The sequence below is a fragment of the Dipodomys spectabilis genome, unplaced genomic scaffold, assembly GCF_019054845.1.
Source record: "Dipodomys spectabilis isolate Male_0828 unplaced genomic scaffold, ASM1905484v1 ptg000096l, whole genome shotgun sequence".
Classification (NCBI taxonomy): Eukaryota; Metazoa; Chordata; class Mammalia; order Rodentia; family Heteromyidae; genus Dipodomys; species Dipodomys spectabilis.
The window spans coordinates 10,189,271-10,214,400 of NW_024870773.1; the positions used below are offsets into that span (position 1 = coordinate 10,189,271).

The window sequence follows — 25,130 nt, forward strand, 5'->3', positions numbered from 1 at the left end:
TCAATTTTGATAAATATTTTATTTGAACACTTTAATGTTTCGTTCCATAGCCAGACGGTGAGAGGGTAATGTTTAGCAAACTCGAGTAGCTGATTTGCGTGCCACCATTTGAAGTCTTTTGAGAGATTTAAAATTTTGAAAAGAAATCACACATTTCCCTCATGTTCTATGTGCTCGCAAAGGACTCCAGGACAATGTCGAAGTCAGAGTTATTTTGTAGAAATGCTTTAACTCTGCCCCAGAGCTTCCTGGTGCCGCCCAAGAGTTGAACCCTATGGTCCTCTCAAAGCAGTAGAAGGACCTGGCTGTCATTTCCCTCCATAGTCAGGACTGGGGAATTCCACAGCCCCAGTGAGAGTGGCTCACTAAACAAGGTGAGTCTCATTTCGTCCTTAAAAAAAATTAAAAAGAGTCATACATCTGAATTCTGAAAATCTCTGGGCTGCCCACAAGAAAGGGGCAGAGGAGCCGGGTGCCAGTGGCTCATGCCTGTAATCCTAGCTACTCAGGAGGCTGAGATCTGAGGATCATGGTTCAAAGACACCCCAGACAGGAAGTCCGTGAGACTCTTTTATCTCCAATAAACCACTAGAAAACTGGAAGTAGTGCTGTGGCTCAAGTGGTAGAGTGCTCACCTTGAGCTGAAGAGCTGAGGGACAGTGCCTAAGCCCAGAGTTCAAGCTCCATAACCAAGAAAGAAAGAAAGAAAGGAAGGAAGGAAGGAAGGAAGGAAGGAAGGAAGGAAGGAAGGAAGGAAGGAAGGAAGGAAGGAAGGAAGGAAGGAAGGAAAGGAGGGAGGGAAGGAGGGAGGGAGGGAGGGAGGGGCAAAGGAGTGCCTCTTGGAGAGGGTCAGTGTTTGCCTGCTTTGAATTTCAGTGCCACACTGTTGATGCAAAACCTCTGGCCGCTGGGCGCAGGTCCATCGGGGAACACATGGCCAAGATGAGCATCACACTGCAGAGGAGAGAGGGTTCTGTTACTCTCAGACAAAGCTGTTTCTATAAAACCAGATGGACAGCCTGCCTGGCCACCCCACGCCAGAGTCTAATCCACACAGGAAGCAAAGTCTCTTTCATCAGAATTTGGTTGTAGCTGGGTGCTGGTGACACCTATAATCCTAGCTACTCAGGAGGTTAAGATTTGAGACCATGGTTAGAAGCCAGCCCAGGCAGGAAAGTCTATGAGATTCTTATCTTCAAGTAACCAGTAAAAAGCCAGAAGTGGAGGTGAGGCTCAAGTGGTAGAGCACCAGCCTCGAGTGAAAAAGTTAAGGGACAGAACTCAGCTCTGAGTGCAGGTCCCGGTACCTGCACCAAAAAAGACTAAAACTGATTACAAAATGAAAGAATAAACAACCCAGTACTGGTGAGTATGCCTGTATTATCAGTGTGAATGGGGGTGAATTATTCAATTTAGACCTTGACTTGCTCATATATAAAATGGAGGCAATAATTTTACCTATTTATGAATGGAAACAATACAAATCAGGTTAATATTAACAATTCCTGGGTAAGTCTCAGTACGTGTGGTTGACAGTGTGCATTTTTTCCTCTACTGAAGGCAAAACTAACTATGCTACTTTTATCTGCTTGCCTCTGCTGTCTCATAAAACCCATGATTCCACCAGGCAGCGGCAGCTCACGTCTGTAATCCTAGCTATCCAAGAAGCTGAGCTCTAAGCATTACAGTTGTGAGCCAGGCCACCAGAAAAGTCAGAGAGACTCTTACTCCAAATAGCCAGCAAAAAGCCAGAAATGGAGATGTGGCTTAAGTGGTAGAGCAACAACTTTGAGTGAAAAAAGCCTACTGTAAGGCCTTGGGTTCAGATCCAGAAAAAAAAAAATGAAAAGAAACAAATAAACAACAAAAACAAATCCACGCACCAGGAAATGTAAGTGGCCAAGGATATGAAGATGAGTTTGCTGTCTTGATTTAAGCCATCGTCCATACTGGGTTCCAGGAAGGATGTTCTGCCCCTAAGTGAGTCAAAGCAGCAGCCTTAGGCTGTCGGGAGGGGCCAATCACAGGAATGTCAAAGGTCAGCTCCTTCCACTTTCTGTTCTATTCTCAGCCAGGGCTTAGAGGAAAGCCTTTCACTCTTATCTGAGGGCCCAGGGCTAGGAAGGGCCCTTCTAGGGTGAGAGTACCCATCCAATTGTTTTGATGACAGGGTGCCTTGCGGGATGAGCAGCGGGGGTGCCAAGGACCGGAAAACTCCCTGTAGCACGCTTGGTGGAATCAGAGAAAACATAACAACGCAAGTCACCTGCTTGCAGACCACCTCGGTGCGTGCAGATCCCAGGGAGGTGTCCAGACGTCTCAGTATCCCCGTGTGGCTTTCATCGGAGCCGGAAGTACCGTGAGCCTCTGAAAACGAAGGCCAGCCAGTCCCGGAGCAGAACTTCTTCTCAGAGCTGTGGAAGACAGTCCCCACCCGGCAGTGATTAAACACGGCTGTTACTAGATGTGCTTCATGCCTTAACTGACTGCTCCTGTGAGCAGACCTGATTCCTGAGGACACCAAACTCAGCTGAAAGAGGGAGCAGATCCACAGAGCTGTTCCTCCTGCCATTCTAGGTGAGACACTGTCTGGTCACCCTGAGGGGTGATGTGAAGGACTTCCTTCTCTATGTCTAATCTAAAAAACAAGAGCTTTGGAAACTTTCCTACTAGGAACTGCAGATCAAATTCATGTGTTCTAGTCTGGTGACTCTCGTCTATAATCCTAGCTACTCAGGAGGCTGAGGTCTGAAGGATTGCGGTTCAAAGCCAGCCTGGAGAGAAAAGCCTTCAAGACTCTCTCTCTCTAATTAACTAGCAAAAAGCTGGAGGTGAGGCTCAAATAGTAGAACATCACCTGAGCAAGCATGAGGACCTGAGTTCAAATCCTGATACTGGCAAAACACAAAACAAGAACCCCTGTGTTCCAAATGCATAAAAGGGAGGGGGGAGGAGCCACAGCTGCCATAATGCTGGCACATCAGGGGAAGTGGTAAGACTCAGCAGGGGAAATTTCCAGGTCTCTGAACACAGTGCCTGGCTGCCTTGGGGATTCAAAGCTGCCCCTGTGATTCTGAAGCATGGAAAGCAGGGGAGCTGGGTGATGTCCTACAGGCTGGACTCTCTTGCCTGTGATGCATCTACTGCTCAAGGACATTTTGAGGATTCAAGGAAATGCTGCTGGTGCGCTTTACAGCTTCTCATGATGCAAGCCCAAACCAAACAATTGAATGCATGGGCCGTGAGATTAAAAACAGGCTCTGTTGGGAGGGCAGCAACCAGCCTAAGGAGTTTGGGTTAGCAAGAAGGCACAATGAGCCCCCCACTTTCCTCGTATAACTAATGTATGCTAATGAAAATGAAGCTCCTACTATGATTTGTTTTTGGTGTCTGAGTTCAAGGACTGGACGCTATCTTTTTAGTTCAAGACCGGTGCTCTACCACTTGAACCACAGCTCTTCAAGCATTTTGCTGATTAATTGGAGATAAGTCTCACAGACTTTCCTGCCAGGGCTAACTTTGAACCATGCTCCTCAGATCTCAATCTCCTGAGTAGCTAAGATGACCGGTGTGAGCTGCGGGTCCCCAGCTATGATTAGTTTTATTCACAGGTGTTTCTGGGTGCTTGCAGGGGAGCCTCTGCCTGCAGGGAGGTCTCATGAACACACTGACGCTTCAGGCTAGAGCAGACAGAACAGCTGGAACAGCTGGCAAGAGAAAGAGGACAACGTGTAGCTTGCTACTGAAGGCCCCTCATTCAGGGCTGGGGGGGGCGATGGTCAAGTTCAGTGGTAGAGCCAGTGTTCTGTCAGCATTAAAAAGAAAAAAGACTTCAATCCATTCTCCAAGAGCCTGCATAGAGAAGCTCCCATAAATGTCACTGGAAAAGAGTTGAAAGATTTTAGGTGGCAGGGGGATGGCTCTCTCTACCTAAAAAAGAAAGAATTGACCATTAAGCTCTGCCCCCAAGTGAAACAAAGAATGGCGAATAATGGGATCACTAGGCCGTGAGCATAGAAAAGCTCAGCAGAGAACAAAATGAGCCAAAGCGGGCAGGGACACAGTCTGTCACACCCAAATTATTGAGGATCCTTGACAGCTTCTGTCTACACGATCGATGTCAATGTTTAACAGGTCGGAAATTATAGCTGATAATTTAAAATATAGGTGTGCACTACATTTTTATTGTTCGAGACAGTCTGGCTCTGAAGTCCAAGCTAGCCTGCACCTGAGGGCCTCCTATCTCAGCCTCCTCAGAACTGGGACTATAGGCACACACCACCATGCCAGGCCTGAATAGAACTGTTAGTTGTTGGCGTTTGCTAGTATTGGGGCTTGAATTCAGGGCCTCTCATCTTGCTTGTTCATGGCTGGTGTTCTACCCTTTGAGCCACACTTCTAGTCTGGCATTTTGCTGATTCATTGAAGATGGAGTCTCACAGACATTTCTGCCTGAGCTGGCTCTGAACTATGATCCATAGGTCTCAATCTCCTGAGAAGCTACAATTACCGGAGTAAAACACCTGTACTCAGTTTAACAGAACATTTTCAGGACAATTGTATTTCCTGAAATATACCAGGCACTTTGAGAGAAGGGCTGCATTGTTTACAATTTTGCAAACCTTTTAATTGTCTGTTTTGAAGACAACTAAACCTTTTCTATGTGCCTCTGCACTCACTCTAATGCCAAGAAGTTCTGATTGAGCCACCGGAAGAGGGTGGGATGGGGTGTGGCCAGTAGTATTTGTATACTTAGCCACCGGAAGAGGGTGGGATGGGGTGTGGCCAGTAGTATTTGTATACTTAGCATGCATGAGGTGAGGTGCTGGGTTCAACCCAGAGCACCAAATAGATAGATAGATAGATAGATAGATAGATAGATAGATAGATAGATAGATAGATAGATAGATAGATAGAGATAGCTATAGAGATATAGATATATATATCTATATATAGAAAAGCTATTGTCTAACATGGATGGATACACAGTTGGGAAAAATATCACCTGGTTGGTCTCCTAGAAAGGCCTCAGGGATCTCAAGGGTTCTCTTTAAAAACCTTAGAAATAAGGACTTGATCCCACCAGATCTGGGTATGAAGCTAGGCACCATGGCTCACATCTGTAATCCAGCTACTCCAGGAGTATAGGTAGGAAGATCATAGCCTGTGGCCAGTGCCGGGCAAAAAAAGTGAGATCCTATCTGAAAAGTAAATAAATCCAAGAAGCTTGGAGGCATGGCTGAAATGGTGGAGTCCCTGGCTGGTAAAGGCAATGCCCTGAGTTCAAAGCCAAGTGTGCCTCCTCCCCCCAAAAGAAGATTGAGTATGGGTTTCACTCTCTTATGTGCTATTTATTCTTCTGGCATTAGGCTACTGAGGTCACAGAATACCAACAGCATCATTACCTCAGACGACTGCTGACAGGGCCACCGTGGAGCGTACACAGCATGTTGAGAAAGTGCCTGACACATGGTACATATATCAACAGCAATTATTTTTTAATATCATTGCTATGATAAATATTCGGGACCTCTGAGCAGCCCTGGGTCCAACTACAAGTGTGTATATGTTCAGATCTCTTGTAAGTCAGTGACCTAGCCTGAAGAAAGCCCTGAGCTTGATCCCTTGTACTGCCAAAAAAGGAAAGAAGGAAGGAAGGAAGGAAGGAAGGAAGGAAGGAAGGAAGGAAGGAAGGATTGAAAAGTTCACTTGGCCTTTGTTCCAGGGAATCATAGCAGCTTTAACCACAGCCTTTCTACCCTCAGCATCAGATAAACTACTGATTATGAAGGGAAGTTTGATAGAGAATTATGAATATGATAAAGCTTTCCAAAATGAGTGACTCTAAAACTAATAAAAAGTCACGGAAACACTTTACTGGAAGCAAATTCAGCAGAATCTAGAGATTTTACCAAGCAATACAAGGACCAACTTATGATGGAAAACCTAAGACATTCCAAACTACATATTTAAGAGGCTGAGTTTAACTCATTACTTGAAAAAAAAAAACCCACACAATTCTGGTTCACACATCCCAGGGTTTTCCTTGTGTTTCATTTGCTTTCCCACCATTTCTAGATATTCTATAGCTACTCAGGAAGAACAGAGGCATCTAGAGACAATGACAACCTAACCCTAGCTTGTAGAATTCCCATTCATTTGAAGGACTTGGGGACACAAGAGATTTATAAATAGTATTATTCAGATAGATGGGATATGCTGTGCAGAAAATGGACTAGTACCAGGCTCTCTCAGATTCCTCTGTGTGTGTGTGCCTATGTGTATGCACGCACTTATATGTTAATACTGGGGCTTGAACTTGGGACTCGAGGCTGATGCTATACCACTTGAGCCATAGCTCCACTTCTGGCTTTTTCCTGGCTAACTGGAGATAAGTCGCTTACTTTTGTCTGCTTGTATCAGTTTCAGTGATTCACAGCTCTTAGCTTCCGAGTAGCTAGAATTCCAGGTGTGCGCTGAGGTGCCCAGTGACTTCCTATTTTAAGATGATAGGACCATGATATGTGATCTCATAACACATTACTAGACAGAAGCTCCTCACAAACGGACACCATTCATTCCGACACCACAGGGCAGCGGTGTGGCAGCGGTGGCTGGAGACAGGGTCTGGAAAAGGAGCTTTGGGGATGAAAGGGGCGCAGGACACACCCCAGGGCTCCTGTAGATGGAGAAGCCAGAGTCATTCTTCACTCTGGGTCACTGCTGTGATTTGCAGATGGCTTCGTTCACATTGCATTTGGTCCCCACAGTGGAGGGGTTTGAAGGTGAAGTCTCTAGGAAGTGATTCCACACTTAAGGGGGAAATACTGCAGTTCTCCCAGGACTGGCTTAGTTATGCAAAGAGCTGGTTGTCAGAAAACAATGCTACCCTCATGAAGTTTCTTTCTGATGCAACTGTTGCCTGTGGCTTTTCTAGCGTGGGTTGACACAGCCCAGAACCGGAGCAGACACTGGCGCCAAGCAGTGGAACTTCCCAGCCTCGGACCTGTGAGCCAAAACAAACCTCACTTCCTTATAAATCACCCCCTGTCTGGTGTTCTGTTATAACATAAAACAGACTAAGACCTTGAGTAAGGGCCTTAAGGATCTGGAACATTCATTTTCATGTCTGTTGGGTAGGCATCCCAGGAGCACTGCTGGCAAAGTACCAAGCCCAGTGCTCATGCTAAGTGCTCAAGAAGTTGTGTTTCTCGGGGAGGGTGGGAAGGGATGCGAAGGGTAAACAAAGGAGGAGGCTGCAATGCTTGATAAGAAATGTACTCATTATCTTGCCCATGTAATTGTAACCCCTCTGTACAGTATGTTCACAAAAAATAAAAATAAAAATTAAAAAAAAAAGTTGTGTTTCTCATCCCACCTCCCATGGTAACTCCCTTCATAACTAATGTCCATAGAAAGCTTGCTTTCTTTCCTTCTTTCCTTCCTTTCTTCTTCTCTTCCTCGTCTTCTTTCTCTCCCTCCCTCCCTCCCTCCCTCCCTCCCTTCCTTCCTTTCCTTCCTTCCTTCCGTCTCTTTCCTTTCTTTTGTTCTTTCTTTCTTTCTTCTCTCTTCTTTCTCTTTCTTTCTCTCTTTCTCCTTCCTTCCTTTCCTTCCTTTCCCCCCTCTCTCTTTCTTTCTTTCTCTTTCTTTCTTTCTTTCTCTCTCTCTTTCTTTCTTTCTTTCTTTCTTCCTTATCCTAGGGCTTGAACTCTGGGCCTGGGTGCTGTCCCTGAGCTTTTGTGCTTAAGGGTAGCTTTCTGCCACTTGAGTCACAACTTCACTTCTGGTCTTCTTGTAGTTTATTGGACATAAGAGTCTCACTGATCTTAAGGCCTGGGCTGGCTTTCAACCACAATCGCAGATCCCAACCTCTTGAGTAGCTAGGTTGACAGGAGTGAGCCACCAGTGCCCCGTGTAAAGTTTTCATATTGCTGCAGCTGCGAAACAATGGGAGACGCTACTCATCTACAGTCAGGAAGCACTTACTGGGCACCTCCATTTTAGTTTCCTAGGGTGGAGGCGACAGATTACATGTCACAGTTGTAAAGTTAGAAGTACCAAATCGAGGTGTGGGTAGGGCCAAACTCTTCTGGAAACTTCAGGAACCCCTCTGTGCCCCTCCCAGGTTTCTGCAAAGAGCTAGCAGTCCCTGGACTCAGTTGCTGCGCCATTTTCTTGTGGTACTGTTAGTAACTGTGTTTCTTCTCTTCTTCCAAGACACTGAAACACTGCCACACCTTTGTCTCTATGACTTCAACACTGAGTCCATGGACACAGAGGGAGAAGAAAACTGGCAAAGAGTTACTGAAGATAAAGATAAGCAAAGAGCAGGGTGCTGATGGCTCACACCTGCAATTTTGGTGACTCAGGAGGCTGAGATATGAAGATCGTAGTTTAAAGCTAGCCCAGGCAGGAAAGTCCAAGAGACTTTCATCTCTAATTAACTACCAGGAAAAAAAAAGCCATAAGTAGTGCTGTGGGCTCAAGTGGTAGTGTGCCAACCTTGAACAAAATAGCTCAAGGACAGCATCCAGCCCTGAGTTCAAGACCCCCCCCCCGCCCCAAGATGAGCAGAGCTCCTGCTGACAAGAGGGGTCTCAAGGGAGAGCAATGCCTGGGGTCTGTTGTGCAGAGGTCAGGTAATATGGTGTCTTTAGGAGACAGCTACAGAATTCTTAAAAGCAATGGACAGCCTGTGGCCATATTAGTCCCCAGAGCCAATCAGAGGCTCCCTGCAGCCTGCACAAGCTTTCCCGTGTGTCAGTGAGCCCTCTGACTGGATGCCTACTCCAGTGCTCAACTCTGGGGTGCAGTCAGTGCACTGCTCACATGCAAGCTTCCAGGGGCAATGGGCCATGATGTGATGCCTAGGGATCCTCATACAGACTGCTCAAGGCCGGGGTGAAAGCTGCAGACCCTCTGTGGAAGGAGGCCTTCGCCCTGATTGCCTTTTTCTGCTCATCTGATCTTAACCCATTATATCCCCAATAATCCTTTTCCACCCGAAGTCACAACCATTGGTTCCAGGGATTAAGACTGAGAAACACAGTTCAACCCATGAGGTCTGTAAAAGACGTCAAATGATCAAGGAACTCCAGCAGCCTGTCAGTTTTATCTCCTTAACTAAACAAATGAGTTAAGCCATTATAAAAGTAAGTCCTCAACAGTGTGCTACTGAGTAACAAGAATCTGGAGAGAAAAAAATAGTCTAAACCTAACAACATGTGCTTTCCAAGGCAGGCAACTTCATGAACTGCTGGCCCCAAGAACACATAGAACTTCAGTGAGTGGACAGGAGGGGTGAGGAAACCCCAGAGGCCACACAGAGTGAGGGGCAGGCTGCAGGTGCAGGAAGTCAGGAGGTTATGCTTCCTGTGTTTGCTTTTTTAATTTAATGTTTAGTTTTGGTTGGCCATTGTTTTGCTTTAACTCTATATGAGCTTTATTTATTTATTTATAGTAGCAGAAAGCTGATGAAGAGACTACTCTCATTTCCCTCATTCTAAGCTAAAGCAGCAGGAAAAAGAGAACTGAAACAAACTCAAACGTTTTTTATTTTTCTTTTTAAATAAGAAATATCAACTTTGCATCCAAGAAACAACCACGGATCCTGACTTGTTAGTGTGGTGAACAGCTCCACACGCACAGGCTTTTGGAGAATTGGCTGGTAATCCTGTCACTTTGAGCTACTTTGTGACCTTGCAGATCCAGAGCTGTTTGAACTAACACTGTGCTAACATACGAGCAGCCCCTAGTCCCGTGCAATGTTCCTTAAATAAAATAACATGAAATGAAAATGTCAACTTCCCAGCCACGCCAGCCTCAGTTGAATGCTCGGCTGCACCCAGTGCAGAGGAAGGGCATTTCCATGGCGGGAGCGGGTTCTTGTTGGCCACAGCTGTCTGCCCTAGCTCTCAGGTTGTTCCGTGCCCACAGGCCTGGCCTGTGTGGGAAGGGGACATCAGATGCTGAATAGTGAGAAGATACTAACAAATCAATGCTCCCACTGGATGACATCTTGTCTCTGTCATTATAATCCAAATGTAGAAAGAGAGTGCATACCTACTGACCCGCCAGCAACAAGGCAGCCCTCTGAACTCTGGCCACATCGCTCTTCCTTGGAAAGCTCTCCACTGAAGGTCCACTTCTCTTTCACAGAACCAATGATCAAGGGGTAACTAAGATTTCTGAACCTGTGTCTCCATTTTTGTGTGTGTGCTGGTCCTGGAGCTTGAACTCAGGGCCTAGGTACTGTCCCTAAGCCACTTTGGGCTCAAGGTTAACATGCTACCACTTAAGCCACAGCACCACGTTCAGCTTTTTCTAAGTAGTTCACTGGAGAGAAGAGGTTTAAGGACTTTCCTGCTCAGGCTGGCTTCTAACTATGATCTTCAGAACTCAGCCTCCTCAGTAGTTAGGATTGTGGGCATGAGCCACCAGTCCCTGGCCTGCATCTCCATTTTACTGCTGTGATATTGTGAAATATCGATTTGCTCTTCTTCCTATTTCCTGGCAAATCACAATTGGAATCTGCCCAGTGATCATGTCTTTGTATGTGCCAATGAGCTGGCTGATAGCTAGCAGTCCCGTGGTAGCTACTGGATGGGCACTGGTCACCAAAGCATGACCAGATAGTTGATTTTTTTTTTTTTAAGGAAGGAAGACAGGCTGAAGGTTAAGTTGATCACCAATGGCCATGGCCATGGAGCTGCCATAAGCCTAAACATCAGGGTCCAGATAGCTGAACACATGGAGATGTCTAGAGAATGATCCCTGAGAGGGCACAGGAAGTGTGGCACCCCTCTCCTGTGTCATTCTATTCACCTCTGCATTATACTATCCTCTATCATAACCCAGTAAACCTATGTGTTTCCAGAGTTCTGTGAGCTCCTCAGGTAAAGTAACTGAACCCAAAGAGGGGGTGTGGGAAACTTAATCTGTAGCCATTGATCAGAAGCACTGGCCACAGCCCTGGGCTCATGATCAGCATCTGAGTCAGGGGGCACCCCTGGCATCTGATGCCCCTGCTGGTGTCTGGTCATGTGATCTCACTCCACCTAGGTCACAAAAGTCTCTGTTGTGCTATGATAGTTGGGAGAAAATGGTTTGTTTTTCTAGCCACTCCAGGGTGCAAACACTAACTTTCTCCTTGTTTCCCCAGAGCCTCCTGAGTTGCCTCTCCCACCCCTTCCCCCGCAGCTATCTCCCCACTGGCTGGCAGACAATTGTGCATGAATGTGGGCCAGTCTGGTCCCGTGTGGGCACTAGAGAAAATGGATTCTACTTGTTTCTCGTCCTTACAGGTGGGGTCTGGCTTCCCTAATGCAGCTGGCTCGCCAGGAAAAGTCTGTCTGCTCAAAGCCCAAAGGACAGAAGGAAATTCTGCCTAATGGAAGATTCGCAAGGCTGGCTTGATTTATATTTTATTCTAAACCAATTTAGGGATGATGCCAAAGAAAGGAAAACATCTTTGAAGTTCTAAAAAACAAGACTTCAAAGATATTTCCTTTCTTCTTCATCGAATCTATTTTTTTTAAAGACTGCTTCCTGTGTATCTAAACAAAAAGCTTTTGTTGAAAGATTTTAGATCCAGATTGACTTAAGAGAAGGCTTTGAAATCAGGGGACAATTAAATTTACTTCCAGTTAGTGAATGAGGGTCTGGTATTCACCATCAAGCACAGTGGGGAATCTACCCTCATAAAACCCTAAATTAAATTATAAACCTATTTTCCCTGAGAGAGGTATAGTTATTTTTTTAAAATCACATGACCAAGCAAATACTATTAGGGTTTAACTGTCTTTACATGCTTCCCTTTAAAACATTCTAATAGCATTATGGTAAAGAATCTGCCATGTTTTTGTTTGCTATTTCCTATGTTTATATAAAGAAAAATATAAGCTAAGAATATAAGCTAAGTCTTGTTAATTGCTCAAAAGCTACCGGGAAAAATTAAGACTGATAGCTTCTAAGAATAGTTCCTCTTAAACAAATTAAGGAGGAAACTAAAGGCTATCTGGGAGTTAGGGGAGTCCCTCAATGGCAAAGAAAGTGCTCACCATGCATGAAGCCTCAGCACCAAAACGTAAACAAGAAACGGTATTTATCCAAAACCTCAAATGAGACCGAGCTGTTTCAACAGAGGGGGAATTGCTCTTCGTTAGCTCTGGCTTCCTCATCTCACCTGAAGAGTGGAGCATCGCAGCACACACAATGGTACATTCCCGGGTCCTTGTTGTTCAGGTAGGTCCCACTGAAAGGCTGAAAGTAAATGACACATGGGTGCATGTTTCCCACATCACCAGAAGGAGGCAATGTAGCAGATTTAAGCCCAAAGACAGAGAGGATGAAGGTGTAGCTCAGAGGTAAAGCACTTGTCTAGCACATGTGAAACCCTGGGTTCCATCCTTAGTACCACTAGAAAACGAAAACAAAAGTAAACACCACCACCGTGATGTTTCCAAATCAATGAATTTGTATGAATTTGACAAAACACAAATACCACCAGAGAGGAAATTACAACCACCCAAAGAAGTAACCTGCAGGCTTATTTACAGCCTGGTCTTGATTGTACCCAATATTTAAGTTAGGACATAAATAATGCTCTGTATTTACACAGAAGTTTTCATCAATTTCCATGAAGAAAGATGAGAAATGAATCTGACCTTCTGTAATTTGTGGACGTTTTCAGTCTCTTTTCAAAAGAGCTAAATGAGGAACTGGAATCCTTGTCTCAAATATGTTGAAATCCCCAATTAAAGCAGATAATAAAGACACTGAGGGTGTGGTCAGTAGTACAGTATTTTCCCAGCATGCACAAGGCCCAGAGTTTGATCCTTAAGACAGGGAGGAGGGAAGAAGAGGGAGGAAGAATTCAAATGCCTACTGAGCACTGAACGCATTGTAGCATCCCAAATGCATGGGAGGTTAGGTTGGGAGGACTGCAGTCTTAGGCCAGCCCAGACACCTTTGCACCCCCACAAAATAAAACTGAAGTTACCACGTCAATGAGAGAAGGTGGGTGTGGTGGGGAATACCAGTCATAAAATAATAGGATAAAAATGAAATTCCATCTGAAAATAACCTTTGGGGGAGTGGAGGGGGTTGGAAGCATGATTCGGAAGTAGGGTGCCTGCCTAGCAGGTGTGAAATCCTGAGTTCAATCTCTAGTATTATAAAAACAAAAACAAGCTGGGTGCCGGTGGCTCACGCCTGTAATCCTACCTACTCAGGAGGCTGAGATCTGAGGATTGCTTGCAATGCAAAGCCAGCCCAGGCAGGAAATTCCATGAGACTCTTATCTCCAATAAGCCACTTAGAAAACCGGAAGTGGCGCTGTAGCTTAACTGGTAGAACACTCAGCTTGAGCTGAAGAGCTGAGGGACAGTGCCCAGGCCCAGAGTTCAAGTCCCAGGACTGACAAAAACAAAAACAAAAGAACTTGCAAGTGAAACCTCCAGTTCCCTGTTGTATTAGGCACATATTTTCAAAGAGCAGCGTGATGGGCCATTTCAGATCAAACTTCTGAGCCAACCAGATGGGAGCCCTTGGACATTTTCCCTCTTTAAAACCTCTATATTAGATGCAGAATTGTGAATGCTGTGAGCTAGTCCTCCAGAGCCAGGCGGCCAGCTCTGGCAGCATGGCATCTGTGGATGAGGCTTCATAGTCTCCCCCCCGCCTATGGTACATATGTGCCCGAGGGCTGCCAGCCTCAAGGCTGAGCTACAGAACTCTGTTCATACGAACAAGATACCTGGTAAGGGTCAGAAATGCAATTTCAGCATGGCAGGGGACAGATGGGTGGAGAAGTGACAGAGCATTGCTATCACAGTTAAGTAAAATAAGTGCAAATAATTCATATAAAGAGGAATTGTTCAGCCAATGTATTTTAGGGGCTGACAGCTACTCACTACCTCCCCACTCCTTCACTTGACAGATCCTATGATGTACTTAGGACCAAAATTCTGCTTCTCATTCATCTGTCCATTTTAGTATCCATGGAAAATGTGTCTACTTGGTGCAGGGCTGAGTATACACTAAAGTATGAGTACACACTGGGATTAAAATCCATGGTATTCTCTCTCCCTCTCTCTCTGGGGTGGTAAAGAGGTTTGAACTCAGGGCCTGGTACTTGCTCTGCATGATTACTCATGGCTGGCATTCTACCACTTGAGCCACTCCTCTAGCCTGGCTTTTTGCTGTTCAATTCAGACATGAAGTCTCACAGACTTCTGCCCAGATTAGCTTCAAACCATTGATCCAACTGATCTCAGCCTCCTGAGTGGCTAGGATGACATGGCACATTCCTTGTTCCCAAAGAATGTGCTGGTGGCTTGGGTGGGAAGTTATACCAGACCATGACAGCCAGGACAGAGGAGTGTATGGAGCTGGGTACTGCCCGACCACTGCCAAGAAGGTGTTCTCACCAAATATTGTCTGTCATTGTGTAGAGTCTGTTTTTGTTTGTATATTTTTACCCTGCACAGCTGATTGGCATTTATTATCTAAAAATTCTAAGACATTAGGGCAAGCTTTGAAGGATGAGACGGCAGAAGGACTTCAGACAAGTAGAACAGTCCAGATAAGGTGAGGTGGAGAGGGAGGACAGGCAAGGCCTGGCCACCATAGAGCTGTAGAGCAGGCTAAGAAATGGACACCCTGTCCTGCTGAGCGAGGGGAGCCACTGGGAACTAACTGTGCAATGGCCAAGAACATGACCAGAACTGGCTTTCAGAAATGATCCCTTGATATCCAAGTCAAGAATGGACTGGAGGGGCGGGGGAGGGAATGTAGCCACGTGGTACAGCACTGGGCATGCACGGGGATCTGGATCCACCCTGGACGCTGCAATTAACAAACAAAAAGAACAACAACCAAACAGATTGGACTAGAGGGAAAAATACACTAGAAGCAAAGAACAAGCAGCTAAGCGAGTCACTAATACAGGCTTGCTGTGCTCCTGCTCTGGCTGGAAACTGAAAACCAGAGGAGAGAATGAAATGGCTGGCTAGCTGTCAGGGCTAGGGGCCAGGGTCAGAGAGAAAATAAAGCTCAAGGCACCCCCTGGAATTCAGTCTGCCTGGACCCAGGCAGAGCTCTCTTAGATGCTGTCAAAACAGTACACTTTGGACCAGACATTGGTGGCTCACACCTATAATCCTAGCTACTCAGGAGGCTGAGATCTGAGGATCATGGTTCAAAGCCAGCTCGGGCAGAAATATCTGTGAGACTCTTATCTCCAATAAACCACTAGAAAACTGGAAGTGGCGCTGTGGCTCAAGCGGTAGAGCAGGGACAGTGCCCAAGCCCACGGCCGACCGACCAAAAAAAGAAAAAAAAAGAAGAAAGAAAGGATCAAAGCTGTTGACTCTCATTTCTAATTAACCAGCAAAAAGATGGAAGTGGAGGTGTGGTTCAAGTAGCAGAGCCCCAACCTTGAGCAAAAAAGCTAAGCAAGAGCTCCAGACCCTGAGTTCAAGCCCCAGTATCAGCCTACGCACACACATACACATACACACACATTCACACACAGACACCACACACACACCAACAACCAGTAGTAAAAAGCAACACTTGCTGAAAACAGCGGACCCCATCAAAAGCGATAACTTCAGACAAGTCATATGGGACTATTCTCAAAGGTTGGGGGACAGGGTCAGCAGACACCAATGAAGGGCTTAGTATCTGAGAGAAGTTACCACTCCCTATGGGCCTATGGGGTAAGGGAAGAAGCAGTCACCAGATCCCATGGTATGGTATGGTGTAGGAGCTGCCACCTGCAGAACAGGAACACAGCTACAGCCACACTTCCAGGGCTAAGGGAACCTCAGATCCCTGCTAATTTCTCTATCCTGCCCACTAAGCTCTGACATCTCTTTCTGCCTGAATTGAGTCAATGGCCAGGAGACAAGAAAGCCAGGGCAGGGAGAAGCCTGTGGAGAGTGGATGAGGAAGGCACCCAGAGAAGGGCCCCCACAAAAGGACCTGCACCTTCTCTTCTGAACACTGGCTTTAGTACTACTCTAGTTGGGCTGCAGCTTTCTTTGGCTGGATGACAGCAGAGACCCAACTTAGTTCTGTTGCCCAGTAAAAAACCATGTGTAACTGAATTCAATCTGAATCCCTTGGCCTAACGAAGCTGACAGAGGCTTACAGTTCTGCTGAGTTCTGAAATGTAAAATGTGGAAATGGAGCCACTGAAAGGGATTTATAACATTAGTTATAAGGGATGCTGCTCATTTTGTACAAGGGCCAAATGCAAAATAGAATGTACCATCTGTTTCAGAAGCCTACAGATTTATTCTCTGAAACATCTGGCAGAGAATCTCCAGGCACCAAGCCTTGTCTGGCTCTTCACCTGAGCATAAGAGCAGGCTTAGAATATTCTTGTGTGTGTGTGCCTGTGTAGACACACACACACACACACACACACACACACAGGTCAGATCATCACATATAGCTCTCCTATGCTATCAACAATAATTCAAATGAAGTCTCTTTCCCAGTGAAGACTTTATTAAAATCCCACCTGCAGAAAGCTGTGAAAAATACTAGCAAAAAGTCTGAATGCTTTAGCATCAGGGAACTGGAGGGTTTGATCATGACGACAAGGCCAAATGTGAGCCACCAGCTGTAGAGTTTTCCAGGTACTGAAAAAGGAAAAATGTAAATATTTTCACAATGTTACTGTACTGTGGTCTATCTGTGGGACCTGCTTCACAAATGAAAATATGGAGTGGAAGTTCAATAGCTCAATTGCAGTGCCTCTAGTTGGACCACTTGTTAAGAATCACAGTGCTGAAAAGAATAGCTTTACAAAGAGAAACCAGTGAAGGCTGAATGAAAGCTGAGATTGCTGACTTCAGTTTAAATAACGTTTTCTCCTCTATGCCCTCAGTCATTCTGTATCCATAAACGGTTATCCAGTATCACAGCCAGACATTACGGTAGACACAAGGGGACAAAACACAGCAGAAAATGTTATGAAGGGCAAGTACTGTAGAATTAAACCTGACTTGGGACTGAGAGGAGGGCTCCCTGAGGTGAACTTTGGGCTCAGAATTAATTGGTGGGTATGAATTAATCAGGAGGAGCTAGGAAAAGGAACATGGAACACAAGGGCCTTCAAGGAATGGGAACCCAGAGTACTTGTGAGCTCCCAGCTCTCCAGGTACAGCTCGGAGACTTGGGGTTGGGTAGGATACATGAACCACTGCCTTTAGGAACTAAGTAACTCTTCACTACTTTTCTCTTTCCTTGAAAGTGGTAGAAGCCACTGAGGGATCAAAGTTGGGTAGTGTTTTCAAAAGGTGTCTTTAAGCTAATACCTGGGGGCTCATTCCTATAATCCTAGTTACTCTAAAGACTAAGATCCAAAGGAGTATAGTTTGAGGTCAGCCTGAGCAGAAAAGACTATGAGCCTTCAGTTTAGAAAATAAGCAGCAAAAAGCTGGACTGGAGGTATGGCTCAAGTGGTAGAGTACCAGCATAAGCAATCATAAAGGCCTGTGTTCAAAACTCAGTACTGACCAAGGTGTGGGGACAGAGATCCTTCTTTGGTTTTGGTAGCCACATAGGGTGAGAGATGTGCAGCACGGCAGTGGGGGTGCTGGTGGTGGATGTGTCCAGGGCTGGATTCAGGATTCTACAACGGGACAGATTCCAATGCCCAGAGAAGGGGCCAATGGAAGAAGAGCAGACTTGCACAGTGGACAAGGCCTACTTGGAGTTTGTAGATGGTCTGCTGGCCCCTCTCCAAACCCTTAACCAGACACTGTACATCAGGCCACTCACAGGCTCAGTTCCTTTTTCTCTGGTGACGTAGAACTGCTCAGGGGTCAGTTTCTTCTGCCACTCAGCCTTGGTGAGAGACGGGGACTCACACTTCGTAAGAGACCCTGCAGTGTTATATAAGGAATTTGTTTATTAAAATTGAAATGCCCAACGAACTTCCCTTTCAACCAGAGTATCCTGTCACCCGGTGATAGCCCCGCCCCTTCCTCTCTCTCCATTTCTCCAAGCTCACAGGGACAGGAAGGATGGATTACAAAATGCTTTGAATAACCAGAACAGTTGGTTTTCTAGTCTTCCTGGGAACACAGAAGCTGAAGTAGTTGAACTAGGAGTAAGTTCATGCAGAGTAGGTTCTCTTCAAAGTGGAAACTGATTGGCCCTTCTATACTGCTTTCAGATCAGCATTTCCTGTCAGCACAGCTGGAAGCACCAGAACTACCACACTCCTATGCTTCCTGGTCTGTCCACTTCTCAATTACTTTTGGACTCTGTGTGTGGTGTTGGTACTTGGCTTTTGAACTCAAGTACAGCACAAGTACTCTGCATTGAGCCACACCTCCAGCCCATTTTTTTTTTAGTTTGGTATTTTAGATAGGGTCTCATACGTTCCCCTAAGACCAACAGAGGTGTCCTCCTACCTCCTCCTCCAAGTAGCTGGTAAAGGCATTACCACACACTTGGTTTGTTTTTGAGATACAGTCTCAATCATTTTTTTGCACAAGCTGACTTCAAATGAACAGTTTCCTGACCTCTATTGACCTCTGGAGTAGCTGGGATTACCAGTGTGGACCACCATGCTCAGCCTGTATTACTTTTATATGGTTGACTATAAACAAATAATTAGAACAAGCCACTCTGTGGACAAAGCCAAAAGAAAACTCAATTGTCAGTCTCCCATTAAATTTCCTATCTAATATTAAGAATTTGAAAGTATTTTATAATCTCTACAACATTTCAATTTTCAATGAGAAGAGGCCCAGAAGAGGTTAGCAAGCCATTCTTGCACTGAAGATGAAATACTAAATGTCTGTGATGTGTGCACGCAAATATCAAACATGCAGTGAAACTGTGTTTAAAGTTAATTTTTGGATACACACACACAAAGTCCTAAATAATTTTTTAGCAAGAAAGACACCTTTATCACCAGTTTATGAAATTGCATGATAATATACTTTTAGTATTGTATATTGCTGACTGCTTATGAGTATGTTTTATTTAAAGGCTTTTTAAAAAAATAGCAGTGCTGGGTTTAAACTAAGGACCTCAAGCAAGCAAGGCCCTCCACCATTTGCACTATGCCTCCAGGCTTGCTTTTTGGTGGTTACTTTTCAGATAAGGTCTTGCTTCCCAGACTTCTATTTTTAGGCTTCCCCCATGACTAGCTTCTCTTTCCACAGACAAGGAATCTCTAATGTCTTTCTGTCCTGGCTGGCCTTGAGCAAAGAGGTCCCATTCTCAGGATCCTAAAGAGCTAGAATGTAAGCACAAGCCACTGATGCCCTACTCTGAGAAAGCTTTTTGTTTCTTTGTTTGTGCAAAGGTTTTGGTACGTAGATCATTGTGGCCTCTGACTTGTAACTGACCTCTCTCAGCTCCACCAGTGCTGGGATTACAGTTAGGCAGCAACATGCCAGGGAGTCAAGCAAGAACCATCAGAAAATTCTCAATCTCTTGGGTGAAAGACTTTTGGGAAAAAGCCCCAAATATGGCCCTGAGAGACCAATTACAAAGAAGAAAAGACAACCTTTAAAATGGAGGAATCTGGAAGCCACCTTAACTAAGTGAGCAAAGTTAGTATCATTAAAGTGGATCTGTGGCATAGGAGACTCATAGTTACTGTACTGGGAAGAATAGTGTACCTAGTACTATTATCTTTCAATTCTTTTTATTTAGGTTTATTTATTAGGCTGGTGCTCTACCATTTGAGTCAAACCTCCACTCCCTGTCTCTTTTGCTGTCTTATAGGAGATAAGACTTTTCTGTACAGGCTGGCTTCAAATTGAAACCCTCAGATCTCAGCCTTCTGAATAGCTAGGATTATAGGTGTGAGCCACCAGGACCTGCTCCACAAAAATGTTTAATCTGATCATGAAGAAATACACAAATATAAAGGAAAGGAAATCCTGGAAAACAATGAAGTGCAATGAGTTTCCTTTCACTGATTTCTAGATCCAAGGAAAATTAAGCAATAGAGACACTAAATGGAACATAGAAATGTCAGTATGACAGATACATTAGACAACAGTGTTATAATGAAGTTCAATCTCAAGAGTAAGATAATTGTCCTCTTAGTTCACAGGAAAAAAATCTTTGGTCATAGGAGACAAATGCAGAAATATTTAGGGATAAAGTATTGTTAACACCTACAACTATCTCTAAAATGGTTTAGCAAGTAACACAAGTGTGTGTGCACATACATATGTGTGTCTCAATGGTATGTGTGTCCATGGTGGCAAAGCATGGGGAAGAGGTCACAGAATTAGGAGGGAACTTAATTTCTGTAGAATTTTCCCCAGTAACCTATAATCTCAGTTTAGTCTGAAGGCAAACATCAAATGATGACAGACTGAGAGAAGCACTCTATATGGTATGTGACCAGTACTCAAAATTGTCAAGATCCTGAAAAACAAGGAAAGACAAACTGTTGTCATAGCCCTAACAGTGATAAATGAATGTCACCCTGACTTCCTGAACACTGAACTTTGGTTTCCTAAGCCTAATGGATGAAAACTCACTCAATGTTGCACAAAGGACAATCTTAAGATCTCCAAGACCTGTTTTCACCCTAGCTCATCATCACCTCTTTTACATCAAAAGTAGCCTGCCCAGTGTGGTAGCTGAGTCTTCTGAGCCATTTTCGGGAATGGGGATGGGTGGGGTGAAGCTACTGATTCAGGACTTAATTCCTTTTCACACTGTGGGGTTTCTGTCCTTGCTAGGGAGTATGAAATAAATTCAGGAGCAACAGCTACAAGCTAGGAAGAGTCATTGTAATTGTAAACACTAGGCATCGATTTCACTAGGAATTAGATTTCAGTTGTATGCTAGCCCCTCAAGTTATTTGTAGTAGTTTAACAAGCATACTTTCCAGCCTACCATTTTGTGTGGAATTAGATCCTCCCTTCACATGCTGTAATGAGCAATGCTTAAAACTTGAAGTTAGGCATGGCAGCTCATGTCTGCAATCCCAGCTACTCAGGAGGCAAAGAGGAGGATCTCAAAAGTCTAGGCCAAAACACATCATTACTCTTGCTTAAAATTTCCATGTTCTGCTAGCACCCTCTGCCATCATACCTCTTTCCTTTTAGGTTTCCTGGCTAACTACTACTGGACCTTCTGGATGAAGTAGTCTATAAATGTCAATTAGAGCCTGTGGATTGATGTAACTTTTGAGTTCAATGACACCTATACTAATTTCTGCCTGCTGTCTGTCCATTTCTGAGAGAGGCTATTGAAGTCTCCAACTATGATAGTAATTTTTTCTCTTCTTGGAGTTATTTTCACTTAACATGGTTTGGTGCTCTGTTGTTAAGTGCATATACATGAAGGATTGCTTTGTCTTGGAGTACTGGCCTCATGTATTATGTAATATCTACCTTTAATCACTGATAACTTTCCTTTCTCTAAAGTCTTCTCAAATTAATATAGCTACGGGTTTTTTTTCAAATTTTTTATTGTGATTAAGTGGTTATATAATTTCCCAAATTTCATAGTATTGTGGGATAGTGATGCTCAGTTAAAGTCACAAACACATTCTAACTTTCCTGGAGCAAACTGTCTATCACGGTCTATAACATTTATGAGTTCTATGTATAGCTACGTTTTTTAAGCATTAGGTGGTATATTCCTTTACTTTTAGTCTATCTGTTTATAGTAAACTAATTAAAGGTGTGTTTATTTTATTATTTATTTATTTATTTTTGTAGTACTGGGGTTTGAACTCCAGGTCTCAGGCTCATTCGGCTTGCTTGCTTAGTTAACACCTCTGCCTCTTGATTCATGCCTGTAACTCTTTGGCCTTCGGAATCTCAGCCTCCTCAGTAGCTCAGATTATAGGTGTGAGCCATGGGCCACAGCACAAGTGGGATTCTTATGGGGCTACTAGTGTCCTTATAAAGAAAAGATCTGATAGACTGGGAATGTAGCTTAATGGCAGAGTCCTTGCCTAGTACGGGCAAGGGAAGGCCTTGAATTTGAGCCCATCACAAAGAGAAAGCAGGAGAGAGAGAGAAAAAAAGGCATGAGGGGAGAAGAGAGACTTAAAAGCCTGTCCTACCCCTCTGCCCCCCTCCCCCAGCCAGAAAGCTAATTCAACACTCAGCAAAAACATGGCCATCTCCAAGCCAGAAAGTGGGTCCTTGTCAGGCAACCAAATATGTCACCATCTTGGTTTTGGACTTTTCAGCCTCCAGAACTATGAAAAATGAGTATGTGTTGTTTAAGCCTCCCATTCCATAGTATTCTCATATGGAAGCTCAAGGTCAGACACAAACTCAGGAAGGGACAGCAAGCCAAGGCTCAAACTATTGACCACCAAGCCTTTAACGGCAGAACCAAGCCTTTGACCACAGAACCACTACTTGCTTGTCATTTTTGGTGGAGGCCTACTTCTTGGTTGAATTGAACTTGCATGATTTACTTATGCATTCCTTCACTGATTTGGAGGGAAGCCAGTTTCTGGTTCCTAAAGGTAATACTACTAAAAATGTCTTTGCATATAGAGCTTTGTTCTTTTGAATTATTTCCTTAGAATACATTCCAGAAAGGGGGTGTCTGATGAGTTACACAGCTCCTGGTATGTACTGGTGTCTGGCCAGATTTTAATATGGCTGAAGAACTTCAGATGTCAGGCCCATTTATCAGGCTGCTTATGACAGCACCAAGCACATGCATGAAGCAGTTTCTGGTAAAACCCTATGAAGGGTGATGAGGAGAAACCCAGCTCACAACTGTGATATTTCCATTACTTGTGGCTCTCAGCAAACCCTTCCTGGCATACCTGAGGGCTTGGGACAGATAGCAGACAGGCTGCTGAGACACTGAGGGACTGGGAAAGTCATCACTTGGGGTCATGTTGCATCAGCCGCAGCTCCACATTGCCAAGGCTTTTATTTATTTACCATTACATTTTGTAACCTTCAACAGAAGGCCAGGCTGGTAATCCCACAGAGGTGAAGCTTGGAGCTGCCTGGGGCCTGCCACAAGGCAAAACGATGGTGAGTCTACCCGAAAATTAACTGACACACAAAAAAGCAAAAAAGGGCTCAAGTGGTGGCGCGCTTTTCCACCAGTCCCTGAGTTCAAAACCCAGTTTGACAAACACAAGACAAAAATCAAACACGCAGTAAAAAAAAAACACCACCATCACCACCACCACCACCACCACCACAAAACCCTCCTGAGATTAAAACACAAAAGAGTCACACATGAGGTAGTACACTTTCAGATGGCACATTCTCAGGTATCCCTGTGTCTTCAATGGACACACAGAAAACTGGATCAGGAACTGGGTCAGTTGAGGTCTCTACTACACCCCTTCCTAACAGAGGACGGCAGATATGCCCCAGTTGCCCCCCCCCAAAAAAATGGGGGCCAAAAGTGCTTCTCAGGAAACACACAAACACACACCTGGTCCCTTTGGCCATGAAGAACGAAAGGCCAGTTTCGTGAGGGAGCTGTCTAACCAATAGGTCTCCCGGGCCCAGTCGGGAAACCCCGCCGGGCTCCGGGGGCGCGGGCCGCTCCCCCTGGCGGCCGGAAAGCTGGGGGCGACGAGCGGCCCGGCGGGATCTCGGGGTCCTCCACCCCCGAAGCCCGCGGGCCAACGTGGCGCCTTCGGAGCCTCACATTTTTTACAATAAATAAGTCACACAACAGCTTTACAGAATCGCGAGCCCGTCCTGGACAGACGCTGCGCCTCTCCGGCCTTTCTCGCTGCGCTGGGGCGGGGGGGACCCCATCACCTTGAAGGCCAGGCCAGGATCGCGGCGGTCAGGACACCCCCCAATCAGGGCAGTGAAACCAGAAACCGCGAGGAGGGACGGGAGAGGCCCTGTCCTACCTGCGTCCCCGCGGCGCGTCCCTGACAGGCCCCGAACCCTGCGCCCAGGGACCTCTCGGAAAGGAAGGACGCGGAGAGCTCGGAGGAGGACCTCCATGCCGATCCTAGGCCCGCGCCCCGCCTCTCTTCTCTAGCTCCGCCCCCGGTACAGCCCTCACGCCTAGCCCCGCCCATTTCGTTGCTCCGCCCCCTTCGTGTCGTCATGCCTGTAGCCCCGCTGATTCCCCCATTCCCTGTCTTTGCCCCGCCCCATAACATATCACCACGCCTCCTCAAAGCCACGCCCTCTCACGTTCCTTGCCCCGCCCTTCACTCGTCCTGCCCCGCCCTGGCCTGGAACTCCACCACTCCCGGCTTTTCCTCCCTCTCCCTGCCCATCTAGGCCCCGCCCCCTTCCCCTCCCTTCCTCTTACTTCTCATCCCCTCCATCTCAGACTTGCAAGACTCTGCACTTGTCTCGCCCCACCCCAGCCTGCTAGACCTTGACCTTCGCGGAGCTTTTCCGGGTTCCTCCAGGCCAACTCCTCCCCCTAATTCTCCAAGCCCCTCTCAATTCCTGGCTCCACCCATCCCCACGTGACTCCTGCCCCGCGCCAACCTGGAGCTGCGTTGGTTTGTTTGCATTTTGCAGGGTGTTTATAGTTGGAATCGTGCAATGTGTCCTTGGCTCGGTCTGGCTTCTTTCACCCAGCCTGGTTATTTTGACAACCCTGAGAGGTTTTGCACGAAGCAATGGTTCATTCCTCCTTCGTGTTGAGTAGTATTCCATGTATGGATATACCAAGCTGTATTTATTCACAGCCACTCTGGACGTTAGGCTGTTTCAAATATTTCCATATTAAAGTTAGAGCTCCCAGGAACATGGCTGCGCAAATCTCTGTAGATGTGGGTGCTCTTTTTGCTTGGTTAAGTACCTGGGAATGGGGTGTCTGGGTGAGACGGTAAATGCTGCCCATCCAAAGGTCCAGACATTTTAATTCTCAGTACTTAGTGGTGTCTCTCTGCTTTAGTTTTGCAGTCTGTACGGCTAGTGGTATCGAGAATTTTTTCATGTGCTTATATTCAGAGGATATGTGTGAAATTTTTTTATCCATTTATCATTAAGTGATTTATTATCGAGTTTTTGGATGTTCTTATATATTCTGAGGACAAATCTTTTTTAAAGATTTGCTTTACAAATATTTAAATGTTCCCCCCAGCCAGCTGCTTGTGTTTTTTATCTCCTAACATGGTCTTAGGAAAAGCAGGAGTTTTTAATTAGCATGAAGTCCAA

The 25,130-nt window shown here is 45.5% G+C and overlaps 1 protein-coding gene and 1 long non-coding RNA gene across 2 annotated transcripts; both read right to left on the reverse strand.

The window, feature by feature from the left end:
* Msrb2 (methionine sulfoxide reductase B2) lies at positions 1–23,968 on the reverse strand. The gene is made up of 6 exons (XM_042686077.1): positions 23,858–23,968; positions 17,797–17,900; positions 12,185–12,261; positions 2,267–2,414; positions 841–954; positions 1–445 (listed from the first exon to the last, which is right to left on the reverse strand). The coding sequence occupies exons 1-5, from the start codon at positions 23,952–23,954 to the stop codon at positions 850–852; spliced, it is 531 nt and encodes a 176-aa protein (XP_042542011.1). The 5' UTR covers positions 23,955–23,968; the 3' UTR covers positions 1–445; positions 841–849.
* LOC122113129 lies at positions 16,501–17,783 on the reverse strand. Its single transcript, XR_006148385.1, has 2 exons — positions 17,533–17,783; positions 16,501–16,652 (listed from the first exon to the last, which is right to left on the reverse strand). It is a non-coding gene; the product is annotated as an uncharacterized LOC122113129 (long non-coding RNA).
* Positions 23,969–25,130: the final 1,162 nt, after the last annotated feature.

Coding starts and splice junctions, on each gene's coding strand:
- Msrb2 (XM_042686077.1), bottom strand. CDS start 23,954: ATGGAGGTCCTCCTCCGAGCTCTCCGCGTCCTTCCTTTCCGAGAGGTC. Junction 17,901..23,857: donor GACGCGCCGCGGGGACGCAG/GTAGGACAGGGC, acceptor ATAACACTGCAG/GGTCTCTTACGAAGTGTGAG. Junction 12,262..17,796: donor GAGAAAAAGGAACTGAGCCT/GTGAGTGGCCTG, acceptor ATTTACTTTCAG/CCTTTCAGTGGGACCTACCT.